At 41.7% G+C, this 23,224-nt stretch overlaps 1 protein-coding gene across 1 annotated transcript; it reads right to left on the bottom strand.

Annotated features, from left to right (window-relative positions):
* Positions 1-10,440: 10,440 nt before the first annotated feature.
* Positions 10,441-23,119, bottom strand: GATM (glycine amidinotransferase). The gene is made up of 9 exons (XM_030955247.1): positions 23,003-23,119; positions 22,417-22,632; positions 18,054-18,249; positions 16,711-16,901; positions 15,331-15,468; positions 14,877-15,041; positions 13,132-13,195; positions 12,915-13,031; positions 10,441-11,486 (listed from the first exon to the last, which is right to left on the bottom strand). The coding sequence occupies exons 1-9, from the start codon at positions 23,069-23,071 to the stop codon at positions 11,374-11,376; spliced, it is 1,269 nt and encodes a 422-aa protein (XP_030811107.1). The 5' UTR covers positions 23,072-23,119; the 3' UTR covers positions 10,441-11,373.
* Between the last annotated feature and the right edge of the window lie 105 nt (positions 23,120-23,224).

The raw sequence follows: 23,224 nt of genomic DNA, 5'->3' as shown, positions 1-23,224 counted from the left end.
CCATGAATTACAATCTGTGTCTAAAAAAGCACCAACAGGCACACTTGCAGATGTAGCAAAAACTGACTGAGCACACTACTCCCAGAAATCAATTTCTAGCCCTCCACCTGCACAGAAATCAGGATCTGAGATGAATAATATACACTACAAAAACATAGACTTTTTGATTACAAACTGCTCTAGAGCTCTGTGAACATATTTTGTTATTGTTGCCAAACATTTGAGGTGAATAATTTTCAGCCTTCATGCTTACAAACTACTCTCATTGTTTTGTCCCCTTTTTTTTTTCCTGAGTGTTGCTTCTGCCTTTTAACTGGATATCCAGCTTTGTAAACAAAAAGTAAGCGTGGCAACCAGCAAATGCAGCAGCAGTTTTTTTAGTTTTTGTTGGACGGGCTGGAGTGAAGGACTCTCAGCACTGATGAGAATGACTGTCTGGGCAGTGCCATGGGACATGCACCAAGCAATCAATGCTGAGGTGCTCCAACAGGACAAGGTGTTTGTGTTTCTTCTGTTTGACCAGCTCTTCAAACTTCTTTTCATTAGATTAGATTAGATTAGACGTCTGTATTCACTAAGAATATTTTTCAATAAGTAGCAAACACTCAGATATTTTCAGATTTCCAGTTTCCTTAGTTCCCTTAGTTTCCAGTAACTCCTGGAAGAAAAGGCAATACTGAGCTCAAATCTAAACTGGCACATTTCTGACATGACCTCCCAGAAACTCCTTCTCCATAGCACAAATGGCTGGACTGAAATCCTGGCCTCAGCACAGGCAACAGAAAATCTTCCACCAGTCCCCTCCAAACCTTGTGAAGATAACAAACCCCAGTATTTTGGAGGGAACCAAAATGGAAGGTCCAACTTCCAAAATGCTAATGGTTTAATTTCAAGTAACAGCATGAGATTAATATAAACAGGCCAACCTGCCCAAACTGGAAATCTTTCAAACATCAAGCACAGGAATCAACAAGGTGGTTTTTTTCAGGCAGGATGTCAGAGTTACCCCCGTGGTTATGTGTGAGCCGAGGACAATGTTATTACATGAGATCAGATTACAAACACGAGCAAACAGCAAACAATCTCTGAACGTCACTGCTGGGGTTTGACAAGAAGCACAGCTGACCCATTCGGGAGGCTGACCGCTCTCCAGCGAGCTCCGGGGGAGTAGGAGGAATTGCTGCTGGACACGGAGTTCCACGCACTTAAATTGTCGATTTGTTTGCCCAAGTTAATGCTTATCTTACCCTGTGCTTGCTATGGTTTTACTCAACATATTTGACCTGCAAATCTTAAAGTAGTGGCTTTGCTAAAATTATATGGAGTTTCTGGATTCTCCAAACACCGAAAAAACCGTATTTTGGTCGTTTTCACAGCACAGAAACCTACAGTTACTCAGATATTTGAAACTTCCAGTGAGGTGGATGACAGACGCTTAACCACACACATCACCATTTCATTTCTGTGCCTAATGTTTAGCACAGCCTTGCTCTAAGGAATTTGTGAAGTTGTTTACAAAGCTGATGCAGAGGTTGCATTCAGTCTGGTCCAAGGGCAATGGTTTACTGAAGTCACTTGTAAACAGCAGAAAGATAATATTTTCTGTGACTGAGGGAGGAGGGGGAATAAAAGTTCTCACCTTGCACCAAGGACCATTAGAGACAGGGCTGGTTTCCAAAATATCTGCTCCCTCATATTCTTCCATGTCTGAATAGTTGCAAAACTTTGTTCTCCAATGAAAAACATTAAATCATCTTCCAAGCAAAAGCAAAAGCAAAGCAAACCATGCAGGCTCCAGTATCCCAGTTTTTGAAAGCCCTGCAATAAGTCACATGTCGGTTTTATGGTCACTGGTCTAATCCAAGGTTGCAGATCCTGGTTCCATGCTGGATTTCACAGAGCTTGGCCTTTCTTTCAAGCCTTAATAGTTCTTCTTGTCAGGCATTTATCTCCTTCAGCCCTTCCTGGTGGATCCAGGTTTTCACATAACAAGTGGCAAACAGCTTCCCAGGAGAGCTGACACTGAAGCTCTGATCATCTCAGGAGAAGCTGACAGCAGAGTGAAGTACATGGCCACACCTCTCTGCTGCCAGAGCTGGCCTAGACCATAAAATCAGAAGCAAGGTCACCCAGCAACCAACCATTCAACGTCACTGCAGTAATAAAGCTAACTTACATTCAACTTCTTGCTTGGGTAGATAAATATTTTTGTTAGAAGAAAGCCCAGAGAAGATGGCAGGGGGCTGACTGTTTTCAGCCGAGATAGATAAATTCTGATCGATGCAAAGCTTTCAGCAGACACTCACGGGCCACATACAAACCCACAAGGCTCTGTTTGTGAATGCCAGTGGGGTCAAACCCCTAAGCATTTTTCCCTAAGGATGCAGAGACCCTGTACCCCAATGGGCTGGGTGGGTAATGTCCACTGGATATTTTCCAGCAGAGACCACAAGTGCCCATCCAGGTGCCCACAAGACTTTAATCTGGCAAATGCTCAGCTTAAAAGAATTCCACTCACGCTCAAAAGTCTACATAAAATAGGAATGAATTTACAAAATAGCCTCCATTCCCTGCCAGAGTCAGTAAAAATCAGGTCACGCCATAAGACTGCATACAGGAGCGTTCCTAAGCAAAAGGAGTATTTTCCTCAGGAGCAACCACGTGCCTGGAGGAGCACACTCCGTTTAGGAAGTGACGTCTCTCTCCAAACAGACGCACACGTTAGACAGAAGGGCTACAATAAATATAAATAAAAGCAGATAACAAATGATCAACCCTCTGTGTTCTGTTTGCACTGTGTATCAGGCAGTGCCACTGCAGATAGCTGCTGCCCTAAAATTTCGAAACCAGCTGTGATCTCTGACATCCATTCAAAGACAAACATGGCTTCATTTTCAGGGCAGGCACTTGGTCTGTCTCAGGAAAGGCCTCTCTCAGAAAAAGAGAGGAATCCGGGGTCGCTGGCTACTCTGGGAAATTAAGGCCACTTTCCTTCCTCTCTGATATGCAACTTTTCTTTCTATATGGCAGGAAACAATTTTTTTTTGGGGGGGGAGAGAGTGGCAGGAAGATTAAAGTTAATTCTGTTCAAATATAAAATATTCTAATCCAATGCTCATATTGGTAGCATCATTAAAAATTAGCCATGCAGGAATCTGATTTTTAGACCTCTTTCTGCCACTGACACACAAAGTGCCTAAGTGATTTTGTTGAGATCACACGCTCAGTTATTCTCATTATTAGCCACATAGGATTTCATGAGATATTTCTCGACAGTTTTTAAGTAGTTTGAGACAACATTTTATCAAAACTGTCAGTAACTGGAAGTGTCTGTCTTGTTGGGACATAATAGCTACAGGCCCTCAAACACTGAGTAGGGTATATCCCACGGAGCCCAGTGTACACACTGCTTGATTATGTATTTATGTCAAGGAAGTGAAGATAAATGTGACAAAAAAGGAATCATGAGAACATAGGTGTGTCTTTAGGGAGAGAGCAAGGCAAAAGATGAGTGCAGATTAGGAAACCAGCAACTTAGCTTGTCTCTACCACTGATTTTGTGATTTCAAGGGGTAAATTAAAAGCCCTGTGCCTCAGTTTCACCTCCTATGCTGTGAGACCAGCAAGACTCAGCATTAGTATCTAACAGTGCACTGGAGATGTTCAATAGCTTCACAAACTTGCACCTCTCTCTACTGACAGCCAGGCTACTTTGTGATTTGCCCACAGAAACTCAAGGAAAAGCAAAGCTGGCTTAGCCCCACATGCACAAGTGCAGCAACACACTTCAGCACACTGCAGCAGCACAGCTGAGCAAGTTTTGTCTCTTTTGAAATCATTCACATGAACTCACTATCCAAACCAGCAGATAACCAGGTGAGGTACTCCCTTCCCAGCTAGAAGATTCTGCTACAAATATGCACCAAGTTTACATGTCCCTTTCTGTGATTTCCTATGCCCAGGTCATTTTCTGAGAGCCAAAGAGCTTTCCCAGCCCAGAAGCCCAGGGTTCTCATTCCTGGCTCCCAGGGCCCCTCTGGCCAGCCCTCCCTGCCCAGCTGGGAGTCAGCTCAGCCTCAGGCTGTGGGACAGGAACAGGGAGGGGACTGTAGCACTCCATGTCCCAATTATTCACAAGGGCTGTTTATTACAGCAGCTTCAAGGACCCTTTCCCCCCCTATTCCTTTAATTCTCTTGGGAAAAAAATCTCTGATCACTAATTGCCATTTGAATTTTAAGAGAGCAGGCAAGGGGCCTGCCTGAAATATCAAACTGCTTTGCATTTTGTTTTTTTTCTCTGGTTTCCCTTTACAGGTCACCCATTTAGTGACACATTAGCTATGTTCCAGAGTAGGCAAACCCAGCCTTCTGAAGTTTGCTTGCATTAAATACCAGGCAAAATGCTGTAACTCATTATCCACGTAGGTGTCCACGTTATGTCTTCTGCTTTGATGACAGTCTGTGGCAGCAATTTTCACAGGTTTTTTTGGTTTTGAATTGGCCATTTCCTAATTTAAAACAGCAATCAAAGGAAACACTTTCCACATACGCAGCATAACGTAAGATAAACTTTCCTATGGTTGCTGCAGAGAAGCAAACTCACAAGGTTTTCAGCTTCAACCTTTAGTGTAAAGCAGACATCTGTTTCGAGTTGTGTCAGATCACAGGAAGGATAGCCCACAGCTTGGTTTACTCCAAACTAATTTAGGAAATCAGAACTCTCCCCATGGATGAGTCACGAGCTTCTTGGGCAATGGCAGGCCAGACACATTTGTCTCTGCAGCTTGCTGGCTTTCCCTGTAACAGGGGTGAGGGCTCTTTCCCCCATCTGGAGGTGACTTGCAGCTGGAGGATGCAGCCCCAATACCAAGCCCATGTGTGCATCTGCAGTCCTGATGTCAAAGTCCACCAGGAAAGGAAATAAAGGATGAAAAAGAAAAGGGAAAGTGCAGAATGGCTCTAAAGATGGCTTTGAAGTACAGCCCAGGAGCGGAGATCAGGAAGTGAGAGATGTAATTGCAGCTGGGTATCAGTTTCCTTTTTTATTTTGGGATCGCCCACAGCCTGCTGGAGTTTGTCTCTCAGAAAGCAGCAGGAGCAACACTCACCTCTGCAGGAGAACAGGAGCTGCTGGTAAATGAAGAGCCACGGAGACAAAACAGCTCTTTGCATTTCTAATGCAGAGGCAAACAGAAAGTACCTTGAACACGTCTGAAATTACTTTTACTACTTCTGGACCAGCCAGGAAAGCTAAAAACTGTTTCTTATTTTGCTTCCTAAGGAAGTTACACTGTATGGCTTGTGGGCTCTGCCTGAGTTCCTTGAAATGGAGCCAGATTCAAGTAAACTCAATAGAGAGGAAACATCAGGCTCACAAAAGTAGGTGGTCCAGCAGACCAGAGAGGTCCTGCAAATATCCCCAGAGTGGAAGGCTCCAGGCTGAGCTCAGGCCATCAAGGGAAGGCACCAGTGTCACAGACAGGGGGCATTTGACATCAGTCTGGGGCAGGTTTATTCCAAGCTGCCTTGAGCCGGGCAGTGCTGGCCATTAGTGACACCCCAGCGCTGTTCAGAGCTCACCAAACTGCATCTTCAGCTGCTCATGGTGGCTGCAAACATAAATCTGGGACCTCAGGTCTGACAGGCCCTTGACCCAAGCCCTGGAAAGGCTCCCCTTCATGGAAGCTGCCCTGGCCTGGCACTTCCAAGCTGCTGCCTCAAGCAGATGTGTCAGAACAGGTTCACAGACATCCTGCTGTCACTTTAATGCTATTAGCCAACATTAAACAAAGGTTTAATTTTTTTTCCTTCCCAAGATAAGCCACAAGGCAGGGATCAGGGCTGCTGTGAGAAAACATGGACTCTTGGTATAGTGAAATAAACCTGTTTGTTTCAGTTACAAAAGGCTGCGAGCTGAACTCTGGGGCCCAAGTTATCAGGGAAATGACAGCAGCTTGAAGACCATTGCAAAGGATTTAGGTTTTGGTATTTGCTAGGCATACCTTGAGTGCTTGACCATTATAAATCTTTTCTTGTTTAGGAAAGAAATCTCATTTTTTGTGATATTGTGCTTATCTTTTAGCAGAAGCAGGATATGATTATGCCGGCGTTTGTGGCCAGCAGTGGTGCACTACAGCCTCTCAGCTTCTCAGTGAAGAAAATGAGCTACAATTGTGAAATCATTGCCTAACAATTGATAAGGACAACTGCTGCAATCCTCTCCCTGCCTCCCCTTGGCCAGCATCCCAATTACCACATTACTGGATATATAGAAAAGAGAATGGCAGTGTGGTTAAAGTACAAGCCACACACATAAAAGACAGAGAATTTATCTCCATGTCTAGTCTGGTTTCCTCTTTCACCTTTGGCCAAGTAATTCAGTCTTTGCAATAATTCTTTTGCCTGCTTTCATGACAATATTTACCATCTTTCTGACAGCCCTTGAGTTCTCCTAAGAAATGGGGCTTTGTGAATAGGGTTGGTGGAGAAACCTGTCCCTTCAAAGAAAGCCTGCCAGGTACCTTGTACAAGGTGCTGCAGGAGACTCCTTTAGGAGGCCTTTGCTTTGCTGAGGAATGAGGTTTCTTCAAGCCTTGTTTCAAACCAAGACCATCGTTCCCATTTCACCCTTCTTTTCAAGGACTCCCTAGGGCACCATAACACCTTTCAGCATGAGTTGCCAGCTCAGGAAACTCCAGTCCACCACAAGACCAAAGAGATTTGGTTTCACACATTCTCACCCTGAAATGAAGAGGGATGTATGCAATTTCTCAGTCTCCAAAATTTCTGACTCTTGAGAGCAGCAAGCCCACACCCTCTATTGCCACCACCACACTGAAGGATGCAATGACTATTTTCTCCCATGAGAGAAAAGCCTGTGGTAAACCAAATACTTTTATGCATTAAGTATTAGATAAATACTGATGAAGTGTTAAGTAATGGTACTTTCAATGATATTATAAAAGCCCCAAATGTGTTATCACTTCCTATTCCACACAGATGCCCCATGCAGCTGTATTGCTCACTAGACAGCTGCAGGACAAAACCTCACCAGTTCTGCATGAGCTGAGTAACAAAAGCTGGGTCACTGAACTGTAGCTCCCCTGAGCACAGCTCAGTGTCACAGCTAGATAGGGCCAAACTCTACCAACAGCCCTATAAACATCACCCCCATAAACCCAGCAATTATTTCAGTGCCTTGCTGACTCAGAAGCACTATAAACAAAAGAGGAAACAGGAGAGGTTGTGTTTGGATTTAAATTTGCTGTTCAAAAGTGCAGCATAAATGAGGTTCTACCAAGAAGGTATTTCAACTTGCAAAAGAAATAATGTGCATTTTGCAAGCAATCCCTGCTTCTGTAGAAACTTAAATTGCATTTTGTCCTAATGAGTTGGAATTCCTTAAGGCTAATGGTAATAGATTCTAGTTCATCTTAAATTCTAGTTCTTCCAAATATATTTTATATTTCTAAGAGCAAGTGGTATATTTTCATTAACTGAAGGAAATACTCTAGAATTAATCTGACAGAACACGAACTGCCAAGACAGACCACATCATCCACAGAAATCTCACCTGTATTGGGTCTCAATAAAATACCACTCTTTGGTCTTAATTTCCTGTAAAGAAGGAGGCATAACTGAACCCCAAGAAGGTATCTAAAAGAACAGGGAATGATCCTATAAACGTGACTTTTGGGCCACAATTTTAAAGTTAATGGCTATGTCAAAACATGTGATGCTCAGCCCATGTGAGGGAGTATTAAAAGGGCAACAATTATCCTCATTTGGCCGTGATTTGACTTCTGACATGCTCTGTAAGCCTGAACAATCCAGCCAGCCCTTAAGGAAACATCTGAGTCCCTACACTCAGAGGCATTGTTTTCATGTGTATAGATGTGTACTTTTTTGATGCTGAGAAACAATACTTCATGTATCATCACACAAATTATATCTACAGCTGGGAAAAACCTTGAGGTGTTTTCAAGGACTTTGAACAAAACGTCATCAGAAACAAGATGGGTAAACAAAGAATGGTTCTAAAACATCCCTTAGGAGAGGCTGGAGGAAAGCTACTGGCGTCGCAGCAGCACCCTCTAGTGCTGCTGTCACTGAGCTTTGCCAGCACTTCCTAGAGAAAACTTGTCATTTAGGGTCAGGATTAAACCTCTCTTGTCCTAGACACAGCTCACAATAAGGTCAGAATATCTTATATACAAAATGAGACATGGATGGCTGTGGAGACAAATCCACCATCATTACCAAATATTTTAAGAGAGAGCTTGCAAATAGCTTTGTTAACAGCACCTACAGCCCAGTAACTCCCAAATTATGGAAATAAAGACCAGTGCAAAGGCAGTAGTTATTTTTTGGTTGTTCAGTGGAAAAGACTCCAAGTAATGTAGAGACAGCCCAAAATTAACAACTGTCAGACTGCTGTGTTTTACCCCCAGGCAGCAATGAAGACCCACGGAGCCTCTTGCTCACTTTCCCTGGTGGGATGGGGAACTGGAAAGGTAAAAGTGACAAAGCTCATGGGTTGAAATAAACAGCTCAATGGTAAAGCAAAAGCTGTGCACACAAGGAAGGCAGAACAAGGGATTTATTCACCACTTTCCATGGGCAGGCTGTTCAGGAGAGCAAGGCTCCATCAAACCTAGCAGTGACTTGAGAAGACAAACACCATCACTCCAAACTTCACCCTCTTCCTCCTTCTCACCCCATGCTTTCTATGCTGAGATAGATATCCCAGATAGTCTGGGATATTCCTGGGGCCAGTTGGGATCAGCTGTCACAGCTCTGTCCCCTCTCAGCTCCTTGTGAGAAGCAGAAAAGGCCTCGGTCCTGTGAAAGCTCTGCTCAGCAATAACTACAACATCCCTGTGTTATCAACACTTTTTCCAGCACAAATCCAAAACAAATCCCAAGACCAGGCTACTGTGAAGAAATTAGCTATGTCCCAGCCAAAAGCAGCACACAGTCATCTCAAAATAGGTACATAAATGTGCTAGATACTCACCTGCCACAGTGGTGAACATAAAAAGATGAAGGCAAGATTGAGCACGTGAAATAGGGTGGGTGAGACACTGAACTTGAGGAGAAGAAGGTTAAGCATGACTTCAAGAACAGTTAATGTTCTCCTGCAGTCATGGAGCAGCTGCAAGGCAGCCAAGGCACAGTGCCCACCACCCTTTCCCCAGCTCATTCCCTGCAGCTGTAGGGAAAGCCCAGGAGGAACTGGGTTGCCTTAAGTGCTGCACAGAGACACACCCACCCAAACCTGCTAACAACCAGCCCCCGTGCCATTACATGCCAGCTCCAGAATATGCTTTTCTCCAAGTGCCTCACATGGGACAAGGCCACAATTTTAATCGCACTGGGTTTGTCACTGCAGCATCCAATGCCCCAAAAAGATGAGGTGAACATCCAAAACTCCCTGAAGGTAAGTACTGGAATGTTAAGAGAGACAAGTCTGTTCCCAAACCAGTCAAGAAATCCGTGGATAAGGTAAAAGAACTTGTATTACTGGCAGAAAAAAACCCAAACAACTTCAGAAACATAATGGTGGTGTTCAGGCTGAAAGACTTGCTACTGTGTGTACAGTTTAAGATTTTTTTTTTTTAATTAATAAGGGATAAACAAACAAAAAAAAATGGGAAAAGGCTGAAATGTTTATAAAGCCAGAGTGTCACATATAACACGATACAAAAACATAAATCGTGGAGGCACCCAGGGTGCACATTAATCCACTTTTAGCCAGTTTCTAGTGGTTTCAGCCATAGCTGCTGGTATCTTATGCCAAGCAAAGACCCACAGACATTTTGGCACTGCAGCATGCAGAGCAGTGGGAGAGATGACCTGCTGTGCATGCTGCTCTAATGCAGCTGCCCAGCTCCAGTGCCAATAGTGGAAAACAAAGCTTGGTTAGAGGAAGACTCAGACAAATTTCCAAATTTCCATTGTCTATAAAGCCTTGATTTTAGAGAGAAAATAGGCACCCATCTTTACCTCATTAAGTGCTGGCAGCTGCCTAATTACCTCTTTCCATATGTCAAAGCATTCTAGATTGTTGATATTTGACCTGTTTAGCCCTACCCAACTCTAAATTATGGCCATGCAGCTTGTATGTGAGCATGTTCTGCCTGACATCTTTTCTGTCAGGGTACACTGTATTGTAAGAGCAGATTCCTCCACAGTGTAGCAACAAATATCAGTAGTACTTTCCCCTAACCAGTCACACCTCTGTGAAAAACAGAAGTAGAAACATGGTATATGAATGATACACTACAAAGTTTTTCTGCATTATACAAGGGTTTAAGATGTTACCAGTTTTACAGGGGGAAAAAAAATTCCCCTGTAAATTGTAATTGTAATACAAAATTCATGTGTATTTTGTATTAATCCAGACATTTCATACTTACAGATTAACAGAAGGGCAACAGATTGAGAATGCAAAAAACTTTATTAGCATAAAAAGTACATATTCAGGAATCAAAACTCAAATTCCTCCATGGCATCAGGCATGTTTGATACATATTTCTGTATCTGCTACAGCTGAAGGAAGTCTGGGTTGTAAAATGTCAGAAGCTTAAGGCTGGGGGGGGAGTTATTGTTGGGTTTTTCTTTTGTGACTCTTTTTAAGTTATGTAAACAACTCAGAGTGAAACCTGTACAAGCAGACTATTAGCTATCATTTGTAAACTTAAAAGTTAAATAAAACCCAATTTCAGCAATACAAAAAGCAATATAAAAATACTCAGGTGCATGACATGCATCAGAAGAAAATGTAGAAGAACATGGCAAGTAAGTGAACATGTCTTAAAAGTTAGATCATATTGGAAATTCTCAGTAAATATCTGTATGGCTAGACATGAAAAACACGATAAAATTACTTGGTTCCCTAAGAGATCTATACAGTTGCATCTATTTCAACTTCATTAGATATGAATATATTAGAAAGATTAAGTGGTTAAAAGGAATAAGAAAAGTTTATTCAAGTTTCACATTTCAAGCTGCCTATTTGATAAGGTAACTAGACAGAGGTAGATATCCAGTATTAGTGGCCAAGCTATTCTAACAAGACCTTTTAGCTATCCTGTCAAGCTTTTACATTCAAAGCCAATGTGAAAAGGCTTCACAGATGAAGGATGTCTTTCAAAAAGGCAGCCAGAAAACCTGTATTGCTGATGGAAGTAGTTTCAATCATCCTACTGAAAGTGAAGGGTATTTAAGAATAAAACATTACCCAGACCATGATGAGGACACCACTTACCAAGCACTAGAGCTCATGCAGTCATTTTAACAAGAGTGACAGTGATTTGCTCATTTCCTATGCCTATTTTAGAAGCTGAACCATTGCTAGCTATGGGCTCTTTGCTAGTCAAAGTAGGACTGCAGGGTGCCACGGCGGCGGATGTCGCACGTCCAGCAGTGGAAGCCGCCTCCCAGAGAATTGGCGTGGCGAATGTTCACTTTGATTGTGGAAATGCCTGCAAGAAACATGCAAGGCACACTTTAAAATTGGATTCTCAACTTCACATGGCAGGGTCTGATCAGAACATTAGGTGATACTCTATCAGATCACATGGCTAGATGTAAATGTGGAAGGTATTTGCTACTAGTTTGTTAAGAATTTATTTTCCCAAATTCTAGGCAGAGAACAAACTAGGAACGTAACTGGCTGTCTGTTCTGGTGATACCCTCAGGATAACACAGGGCCTGGAGCACAGCCAGTGTCTGATGTGTTATAATGTGCCAGTACTAAAAAGATAAATTTAGGTTTTGCAGTATGTGAAGAATTAGCTGAAATTCTGCTACAGTATATGATCAGGACACATTTTCATAAATATGTGTAAGCACTTGTGGTTCAGACACTGAATGTTCTCTTTTAAGTGCCTCTCAAGAAAAGAAGTATTCAAGGTAGATAGCTCTGACTCCTTTTTTCTCTGAAAGGGAAAAGAGGCTCTTACTACCCAGGTTAAGCTTCCTACCTGTTCTTTTCAGCTCTGATGGATGTTTTGGCTGTGGCTCAGCTAATTCAAAGTCCCAACAGAAGGATCAGACAACTTCTCTGCTACAGAGTTTGCCTTTTTTGCTTCTCAGCACTTTCAGGAGCTCAGGAGCAGCTCAGTAGAATCTACCTCCTAGGTCAGCAATACTTTTGCTCCCAGTAGACCCATCTCAGTCCTTCAAACTTTCTGACTACCAGAGTTTATGTAGAACTTACATAGACTGTGAAGTTCAAGGGTGAAAGATAAGTCATGATTAGCATTAATAGCCTCGTTCTTTAAGTACTTTCAAGTACTTTTAAATCCTCAACTCTTTGCTCATGCAATAAAACAACCTAAGACTGAGCAGCTATGCATGATAAGACTTCCATATTTTATGTTCAAATACAGTTCTCCTGTCACTGCATATCTGAAGGAATTCCATGGTATCATGAAGTTACATCTTACAGGACTGAGATTCTCCATAAATGAGCAGAAATACCGGGGCTAAGTGATTTTAATTTGACATTTTAAAGTACAATGGGTTTGCAACTAGAAAAATCTGAAAGAATTTCAGCAATGATGGATTCCCAGCTCTATATCATTCAGCAATGCACTCAACCTCTGCAAGACAGATGTTGACCTCAAACTGGACAGTTTACATTTAAAAAGCTCATTCAAAGGCATCCTAGCAATAACTTTAGTTGCTACTCATACCTTTATGTGCTGCAAGCTGTAGGGGGCAAAAGAAGACCATATTTCTATGAATTGAGTATTCAGGAGAAAAATCACTGAATTATTCTTACTTGCTAATCCAGCTGTTTGAGTACTTTTTCCAGTGCTGTCTGCTTTGAGTGAAACCTCCATTTGCAATGGCTGGTTGCACAATAATTTTCTTGTAAGTGTATGTAGAAGTGTGTTAGGACATACCCAGCTTTTCAAACATCTTCTGAATCGATGTCTCATTGGCATCCACCATCACACGTTTCTCATCCAGCATTAGGACATTCATGGAGAGCCACTTAGAAGACATCCACAGTGGGTGATCTAAAACAGGAGAAAAAACCTTGGACTGTACCAGTGTTACTCCTTTTTAATACCCTTAAGAGTACTCTTGGAATCCTTGGGAAAGGAAGGGTGACTGTACCATCTGGGATGAGTGGCACTGGGGGTTGAATCACAGTCCAGCCAGCTTTCTTGAAGAGCTCAATCTGGAAAAGCAATTTAAATGTATTCTCAAGAGGGTTCTTAGAGTATCACATTATGTCCTCCAACCTATGCCAGATTTTCCCAGAGTACTCCAATATGCAGGACATCCCCTGCCCTCAGTTCACTATGCTGGCCGTCATTCAGGCTTCATCTAAAACCCAGCTTTCATACAAGCATTTTTTAAAAGTCTTTTTAGACTTTGCATACCAATAGCATTTATTTCTATTGGTTTTAAATGTGCTAGATATGTTAAAGGCAAAAGGTAGCATTTACAGTTTGGAGTTCGTAAAGTAAATGCATTGGTAACAACTTAAACATATTCAATTATCTTTTTCTTGTGTTATTTCTTCCCACATTATTATAAAAGCCATTAATATAAGTTACACTGATGTTTCTAAAAACAAACCCATCAGAAATAACACAAAATTACCTTTCCTTCACACTTTGTTGAATGAACTGCATAATTATTTTTCCTATAAAGAGAACAATGTAAGGGCATCCCAAGGAATAATTTGTGTCTCTAAGATTTACACAAGTAAGTTAAAATTAAGAGGAGGATGATTTGGCAGAGGAGAATTCACTTTTCATCTTCGCTGTCAGAATAGTTGGCAGAGTATTGGCGAGTGCTCCAGCGTTACCACGAGGTGGAGCCCCAATCCTGAACCCTCAATAACCAGCCCGGCCTGCCAGGATTTTAAAGAAAAGCTCTCTTTCATCGGCACCATTCAAGAAAAGCCCCCTTTCATCGGCACCATTCACACACACCCCCGCCGCTCCCCGGTCACCCAGAACGGCCAAAAAGTTTTTGTGAAAGAAAGCTGCATTTATCTTTTCTACCAACACAGACAGCAGTTTTCCCTGAAAAAAAAGTCCTAGAACATGGGTTTAATACAAGGAGACCAAGAAGAACATCCTGTTCCAAGTAACACTATGAAAAACTGTGGAAGGGAAAAGGGGAGGAAAAAATAAGATTGTTTTTAAAATTATATTCTCAGAATGGATGCTGAAGGAGGCAGCAAGTCAATCAGCCTGTTTGCATAGAAAGCACTTGCTGAGAGGTCAATGGTGCTTTCAGGATCTCTGCACATGGCCCAGAGTGGGCAGCACCCAGCTCTGTGCCTGATTCAGGGTCAGCTCAGCCATTCCCCTGTGCTCGAACAGCCTCTGAAACCACAGGGATCCTCACAAAAACCCTCAAGCACTGCAGTGCAGTGACATGACTGTAACAGAGATGTGCTCTTGCTGCCTGGAAGGTTTTCTGATCTCATTGTGCTGCTCAGCAATATTAGCTTTTTCTCAGTGTGGCAGCAGGTTTTCTATATCTCTCCTCTTCCCTACCCTTGAATGCCTGAGCAACTACCAGCTTCCTGCCATTGGTGCAATTAACACCTAAGGAGAGGCTTCCAAAATAGAAAATAAAAGGGAGATTTCTCATCTGAGCAGCAGAAGCCCTTCAATTCCTCTTAGGATACAATTAAAATATTTAAGCAGTGGAAGTGTTCAGAGAAGTAGTATATCCCAGGCGCTTGCTTTGATACATCATTAAAAATTAGATTACTTCCATCCTATTTAACCATGGAAGCAGCACACAGTGGAATGTGTGGAACAGTAATTACCTAGCAGGGAATGAACCCAGCTGAGTGGTTTTTAAACACAAAACACTTTCCCCCCTTGTACACTCACCTGATGGCAGGGACGGTCTGGGTTAGAGAGCACAAGACCAGGCCCAATGATATTAAAAGTGGCATCAATGTGCATAGGGTTGGGATCCTTAAAGGATATTATATGCACTCTGTAGTCTGGTGCAAGGTGTCTCCTCATCCATTCAATACCCATGTAGTTTGTAACCTGAAAAACAGGACAAATTAAGCTTTACTAGGCTCGAATATAAACTGCATCCAAGTTTACTTTGTCTAAGGTTTTATTTCTTTAAATATTTAAAGCAAATTTAACAGAGCATTTTGTGCCTTCAGCTAACCCCTTACCTGGAAGGCAGTCTTATCCTGTAGATCAAACATTCTATGAAGAGCGTTTCTTTTGCCAACTCTCTTATTTTAACGCTGCTCAGGAATTTTAAAAGACAAAGCACCAGTCTCTAAGACAGATACCAAAACTGTTGGAAGAAAGCTTTGTTTACCTGGCTCCTTTGTACAAAGATATCTCTTCCAGCTCTAATGAAGTCAGCAGCATCAAAGCATGGCTCAAATTCAGTAGTTACAAATTTTCCCTGAGCAGCCAGTTTATGCCTGTCTTCAACAGAGTGGATTGGATAATTCTAGTTGTAGAGAAGAGAACAACAACTTTAGGTTGGAGATATTAAAAGAAAGTTCTTAAATAATTTGCTAGTGGGGGAGTAATTTGAAATTAGGAAAATGTGTTAATATTGATAGCTAGTGTGTTCCTTGGAGATGGTTTTGGTTACTTCTTATTAGAATAGAAAAGAAAATCTAAATGTGGACATAAAAGTGAAAGGCTTTGAGCACATTGAAGAATAGGTCATAAGATAAGAGACAAGAGTTATATCAAGAAATTAATTGTTCTTCAGAACCAGATCAAAAGTATTCATTACCAGTGGAGTTTAATACCAGTCCAACAAATCACTGCACACTGACAGAAATACTGGACTGGAAGCTATTTCTTAATAGTTGTGGACTCCTTACTTTTCTACATTTTGGACTGGAGAAGAACTTTAAGCTAGAAGATGGATCTGTATTATTACAAATAATTTTAAAATTAAACAAGGCAATTCAGAACAAGTGAGATCTAAAAATCCAGCACAAATGAAAAATAGAAGTTTTCTAATACTGAAGGTGACTCTAAGGTAATTTTGTTTAACAAAGTCTCCTTTGTATCATTGATGACACTGTTCCTAGAAAGTTGCAATCATTTCACAACTAGTTCACTGCATTTATTGCAAATGCTGTCACCAAGGTTCTGATGCATTTGGGGGCTTATAGGAAACTACCAAAATTGTCCAAGTCAAAATTATTAGGAAAAAAATTAAGAAACTATTCACTAAAATATTTGGAAGGTAAATACAGTTTAGATCCTTCACTATTTCTTTTATGTAACTTTCAAAATACCAGTCATCACGCAAAACAAGGATTGAGAGTTGGGATTTTTTTCTGTGACAAAATATATATTATTTTCCACTTTCCCAATGCACCCAGGACATATGGACATTCTCAGGGAATCTTTATTCTTGAAAGTAATCTCTGTGATGTTTTTCTAGCATTCCTTCCTATTTAGTAATGCTCAGTTACAGCCAGTAACCAAAACAATTCAAAGCGGAGGAATTTAATAGACACAACTTCCTGTTCCTTGTTCTCTAACTGCACACACTGAGTTTCAGCTGGAAAGGCTGCAACATGTTTGCATACACTAAGAAAAAACGTCTTCGGAGTTGTTTTGTGCCATTCCCCCTCACAGCTTTGTGAATCCTAAATATCAGGGTGAAACTATCGGCAAAATTCTGTATAACGAGAACTGAAGTTCTGAAGGAAAATTAGACCAGTACCTGATCATAGAGTTCATCTGCCATGGTGGGTTTTGGGGCAGTTGTCCACTTAGCACCACTGTTGAAATAATCTTTGATTAGTCGTCTGTAGGCCCTGTACTCAAAGAACCGAGCACGCCAGGCCATAGGTGCTTCAATAATTTCATTTCCCACCACTAACAGGATGTCTCTTGGCATGGCACCATACATACCTGAAAGGAAAGTGGCCATTAATGAGACAATTCTCAGCTCTTTCTGCTCAGGCACTTTTCCCTTTCTTTTTACCATTATTTCTATCCGAAATAATGGGAAAAATAATTCTAAGCAATGTGTGGAAGCCAGCACATAATGTCAGGTCCTTACATTCTCCAGTAATTTTTCAAAGTAATATTTTTCATTTAAAATATGCAGAACTTTTGCTACAAAGCCCCACTCATAACAGACTCACAGCTAGATGAAAGCCATCCACCATCAAGCCTCCACTTCATAACTTGGCTAATGAAAATTAACTAGACCAAGGCTTATGCATTACCCAGATGACTTTAAAAAGTGATGATGGGCAGCAAATTTTCCAAGTGAACAGCATTTCTTTATATACTATCCTTTTTTGAAGTAATAGCACAGAGGAGGAATTTGATGGAACACAGCGCTAGTGCAGAAAGCAGTCCCATTAGACTGTTCCTTAACATTATCTGTTCCTCAATGAATTTGAATTCCACTAGAAAAAATTAAAAATATGTTTTACACGGAAGAAGCCTGAGGACCAGACTTGATGCAAAGCTTGGTGAGCCAGTGTGCTCCCACTGCAGATAACCATAGATGGGGGAATGTGGGCAGGTAAAGGGACATTCACATTTCCTTGTCACTAGTGAGGATCTTCCTGGTAAGGTGTTGCCTCCAACTGTTTTGTCTTCCGTAGTTTAAGATGGATCCAACTCCAGGATCCAACAAAGAGCTATCAAGACGGTCAGAGGGGCTTTGAGCACTGGACTATCATGGAGGGGACAAAGCAGAAACATTCCACAGCCACTTTGAGGGCCATGACAGATTAGCACTTCTTGGCAGTGGCAGTGACAACACAGAGAGGGAACCTGGCAAGAGGTGCTGGTGTGGGAGGTTCAGGCTGGGTGTCAGGCAAAGGTCTTCCATCAGGAAATTCACCCAGCACTGAAACCAGTCAGTAAATCAGGTGGCAGAATCTCCATCCCTGGAGATCTTCCAAGCCAGTGACAGAAAACAGTCACTGACCTCACTTAGTGCTGGTGATAATCCTGCTCCTAGCTGGAAGGTAGACTAGATGACATCCAAAATATCTCAGACAAGAGCTAAACAGAAAAGACCTTCAATAATGGAAAAAGATTTACCTGTAGACTCAAAATCAGGTGTTTTATACTTCACAGACCAGTCAATTGGATCAGGCCTCTTGACAATAACACCTTCTCCCTTCAAAATATTGCACATCTCTTCAATTTCAGCAATAGCTTTTTTTAAATGGTCTTTGGGGAAACCCTGGCCTCCAAATTTCTGGTAAAATCCCCAATATTTTTCATATGTGTTTGCCTAGAACAAAAGGACATGAAGTGACAAAGAATAAGCACCAGTTATTTTGGAGTGAAATAGACATATAAGATGCAATTGTTAAAGCTTAAAGTTTCTTGTTCTTGATCCTAATATGTTGGAATGTGCATTTTATCTGTTCCTGCAATATTTTGACTACATTACACTTCAGTAAGCATTGAGTGGCTAGTGTTGCCAAGTGGCCATTTGGTCCTTATTACAGAACACTTGTGCAAACACTCCAAATATGGCAAACACTGTAGACTCTGCTATTTAATAAGGCTATCAGACATGCTTTTTAATTAAAACAACCTTGAGCTCATCTGCAAAATGCACACATCTGTAGTCTCCTTCTTACAACCTCACTTCAGTAATGTCACAATGGTGACATCAGAAACTCCAAAGCCATCCCAAGTACAGGGAACATGCCTTGTTTGGCAGAAGGAGCCATACTTCAGGTGCAGCAGCGGTCTAGAAAAGGCAAAAGATCCTAAATTCACCTGCCATGTTCAACATTTACAGACCTAAATCCTCTGCTGAAATGCTATGATAGCCTTCTTAAAATTAAAAACAAATTCAAAATAATGTCCCAGTTCTCATGGGTAAGTAAAACCAGACATATAATCAAAACAAATGTTGCTGCTTCAGTTTGATGTCTCTGATGTTCCTCTGTCAAGTCAGAGTTAGCTGAGATGCAAGTGCATATGGGGCCCTCTGGAATGACAGCAAGCTGGAGGGACAGCAAGGGGATGCAGAAGAACCTGCCCTTCCAAACAAGAGGTTGTCTCCAACACTGCAGTCCTGACCACCTCCCAGAACACCGTGTTCCCCCAAAATCAGAGTGATGATGTTCCTTTGTGCTAGCACTGCTCTGAGCAGGCAAGGCCATCCATCTGAAGGCATCCCTGATCCCCTTTAACAATCCAGGCTGTTCCCTCTGCTGTTTCTGGAGATTTGCCTCATGCTATAGAGGTAAGAGAGAAGAAAGAAAATTCAGCCTTAACGTTTACACAGAGAGCCTCAGCATGGCCATCCTGCTCCTCTAGTACTGAAGTTTCTTCCCATCCTTCCTGAGGGAATTTGTGCTTTTTCTGTGGGTGAGGTCTTGGGTAATTTGAGCACCTCAGACTTGCCAGCTGGTCAGAAGTCACATGCAGATCACATGAAGTGCTCAGCATTCCTATGGAGACATGTTCTGCTAATGAGATAAATTCTTCCTGTGGATTGAAGCTGGTTATTTTCAGAGCCAGCCATGGTGTATGTGAATATCATCAATCCCTAAGAGGTGCAGCTCCTCTCTGCTTTTTTTCAGACCTGAGGAACCACACTTGAGTTGCACTAATGAGATGGTGTAAGCTTAAAGTTAGAACAGAATAAAGGTTAGCACTGTAACACTGCTCATATTCCCTGCCTTCCAAATAACTGGGAAAAGGGTAAATGGCTGGGACATGTAGTTCATAGCAAATCAGGGTTGACATTTCAGGCCCCTTTGGTCATAGACATACAAGTCAGTTCAGAATGTTCAAAAAGGACCATGGATAGGACGCAGAAAAGACAACATTTAAAACAAACTATTTCTTTTCAGAAGTGTTTTAGGAAAGATTGTCCTTAAGAAACAGCATTATTGTTCCCTATCATTGCTATTTACTTTAAACATTTGCCATGGAAAATAATTAACATTATTAAGATATACCATTAACCTAGTAAAGACAGTTAATAAATTTAGGATATTAAAACTTTAATTCAGATCAAAATTCTTTTTGCCTTATTCCGTGGTAAACACATGTACACACTCTCATCTTCTTATTCAAGATATAAATTAATAATACTCCTTACCCAAAATGCATTATTATTCACAAAATCTACTGAAAAGCATTGCAGAATACAAAGCTATGAAGTTCAACTGCTTGATTCAACTGCTTCAGAATACATCTCAGTTGTGAGATTTTTTATTGCAGTGCTGATTCAAACAGGACATCTTCCTATTCAATGTTAAGATTTTCAAGTTTTCAAATATTGTATTTACCTCTACATAGCCTGTTTCAAGCTCTGAGAAGGATACACAATAAAGTGTCAGCTCATTAATATTCATCAGAGATGCAGGGCTCCTTATTCAATTCCTTCCTTCCTCCTTCTTATGCCAAGCACATCATTCCCACATCACAGCAAAAACACTTGAGTATACCAAACCCTTGTCTCAAAGTAGAAAAGAGTGCAGAATGCAGCCATACTTCCTGCATTTAAATATTTAGCAAATAAACACGCATACAATCTTAAAACACAGTCTCAGCACAAGTATTTCCCAAACCGCTATAATCTGAGGTACATTTTTTGTAGTGTCTCAGGTCCAAAGCTTCGAATTTTCCTTTTAAGTGTAAAATTCATTAGTTTTAGGCTGCATTTTTCATAAGCAGTGCCCCTCATGCACTCAGCAGACAGCACATGATACCCATCAGCTCAAGTTTTGCTGCTTACAGGGGCAGGAACAGGACACACCTCACCTCTTGGCCACATGGAGATCTAAACAATCATGTATCTATTAAATAATAATAATAATAATAATAATAATAATAATAATAATAATAATAATAATAATAATAATGTCGAGGTAGGACTGGACTACTGCTTGGATTATTCAGCGACACCCTCCCGGTGTTACTGTTGCAGTTTCTACAGCAATATTTAAGACAAAAGCAGAGAAAATTCGAGGAAACCATGTCTCAACTGGCTCTGTTCCCATTCCTTGTTGTGGACTTGGCAATTGACATAAAGCAAATTTAAACCTTGCTTTAACTCTAAGTCACAGGTATTTGAACTGCAGAGGTAATCCTATACTGTGGCATTCCTCACTGAGCTTTTGATATCACATGTTAAAGAAAGTGAAGTTCTGACCTATTGTGAGTAGTTATGGCTAAATAGGCAGTAAAACCTGTATAGCATGTGGCACTTCAGCAAGTTAGACACTTGAAATATTTTTGTGGTCCTAAAGCAAGCCCCTGACCACTGCTTATAAACTGAATTTTGCCAGATTTATTATCACAATGTAAAATGTTAGACATTTTTTTCCTTACTCTTTCATTATGTCAGTCCTACCTAAATGCACATACATACACTTTATATTAGAAATGCTAACCCTCATTCACCTCCTTCTCTGAAGCTGCTAGGATATCTTTGGAGCCTCTGAAAAACATAACACAGATTCTAAAATATATATATATAGGGCTAAGGGAAGAGAAGTCTCAAGCTTTCCCTAAACGACCATTTCCAGCACTTTAAACTTATTTTCAGTATCTTTGTTTGCCATTCTTTCAATGTCAGATAAAAATTTTCTTTTTTTTTTTTAACTGAGTCAACTTTGTCAGGCTATCCTTTAAATTTTTACTAAGGTCTCTTGTGTAGAAGCCATGCACCAGCTCATTTTGCTGTGATAGCCATGGATTACATGCTGCCCTGCAGCTACTGCTGTACTGTAACAATGAAAGATTCCAAAACATACCCACAAATGCAGGTAACACACACACTCAGCAACTTTAAAGTCCAGGTGAAGAACAAAAAAATCTGGAGCAAGTCCATTATTTGAGTGTTACTGTTTTAAATACAAGATTCCAGAGAACAAAGAATCACAACTTTATTTCAGTTGCTGATGCAGTTTTAGGTACAGAAAAACCCTGAAAGAACAGTGGACTAAGTATTTCCACAAATTATTTACTGTAGCGCACAGGAGTTCAGTAAACTGCTTCAGAGTTACTGTCTGACACAAGAGTCCTGTTGGTCTACAGATACAGAGCTCAATCTTGCTCAGACTATTAAGTAGAAAACAATGCTTTTTTTTCAAGTTGTAACCCTACTTAGCTTCAAACCAAATTAAAGTTTCATCAGTCCAACATCTCAAAAGTTTGTGTGTGTACTTTGATAACATCAGGGCTATATTACATATATTAGAGGTTATCTCTGCTAGTGACTTTGTTAAAACAGCTAATTCAGCTGAAAGTCCAAAGAAAAAAAGCACATCCCTCACTAACATCGCTATGCTGTAAAGTTTCACAGATGTAAAAAACTACCTTGAAAGAATTCCAAAGAGATAACACCACGCCTTATGCATTGTAAAGTTTAAGTAAATTTAGATATAAATTCTACATTTTCTATTTAAGATTAGTTTTTGTTGTTTACCTTAACCTCCACGGAAAAAGGTGGGACACAAGCATTTTCAGCTCTTCCCACGATGACCTCTTCCAGTGGGTCCCATTCATTGTATGAGCAAACAAGACAGTCCTTGGGCACAGGGCTGGCAGCCTTGTCATCGGCAGCACAGGTGTTCTGCGAGGCTGCAGCTGCCTGGGTGCTCTGGAAAGTTCGCTGCACCCATCCTGTAAAGGCTCCTCGAAGCTTAAAATAAAAATAAGAACGAAAATTATGCTTCCCTTACAAAAGACAAAAAGCTATGGCTTAACCCACAAATGCCTTAACACTATAATCCCAAAGCAATGTATGTTATTTGAAGTATGTACACAAACACGGCTTGTTACAGCCATGCTAATTTATTCACAGCCTAGCAGATGCTTAAAGGAAATTCTGCCTTTTAAGATACACTCAGGTGAGAAGGGTAAGGAGATCGGAACACGGCACTGGCAGACTGGGGCGGGAGGATGCTGGATGAACCCCAGCCTCCCGCACCGTCCCGGCTCGGAGCGCCCGGCGAAGGGACCAGCGGGGCCCGCCCGGGAGCATCCCCAGCCCCGCTCCGCGCGGCACCAACCCTGGAGCCGATGTAATGCGCTGCCTCGGCCCCCCGGCTGCCCCCGCGCAGGCACCGCACTCGCAGCATCGCCGCAGGCCCGACACGAGGCACGGGACCGGCCGGCCCCGCTTTATGCGCGCCCAGCCCGGCACGGCCCGGCACGGCCCGGCCCGCCCCGCCCGGGGGCAGCGCCCGCCCGGGGCCGGGCGGGGCCGGCTGGGCTGCCCCGCTCCGGGCTCG

The sequence above is a fragment of the Camarhynchus parvulus genome, chromosome 10, assembly GCF_901933205.1.
Source record: "Camarhynchus parvulus chromosome 10, STF_HiC, whole genome shotgun sequence".
Classification (NCBI taxonomy): Eukaryota; Metazoa; Chordata; class Aves; order Passeriformes; family Thraupidae; genus Camarhynchus; species Camarhynchus parvulus.
The sequence above is the reverse complement of the archived record's forward strand: the minus strand, read 5'-3'. Positions and strand labels throughout refer to the sequence as shown.

Coding starts and splice junctions, on each gene's coding strand:
- GATM (XM_030955247.1), bottom strand. CDS start 23,071: ATGCTGCGAGTGCGGTGCCTGCGCGGGGGCAGCCGGGGGGCCGAGGCA. Junction 22,633..23,002: donor CGCATTACATCGGCTCCAGG/GTTGGTGCCGCG, acceptor TTTTATTTTAAG/CTTCGAGGAGCCTTTACAGG. Junction 13,196..14,876: donor CAGACCGTCCCTGCCATCAG/GTGAGTGTACAA, acceptor TTGCTTTTCCAG/ATTGAGCTCTTCAAGAAAGC.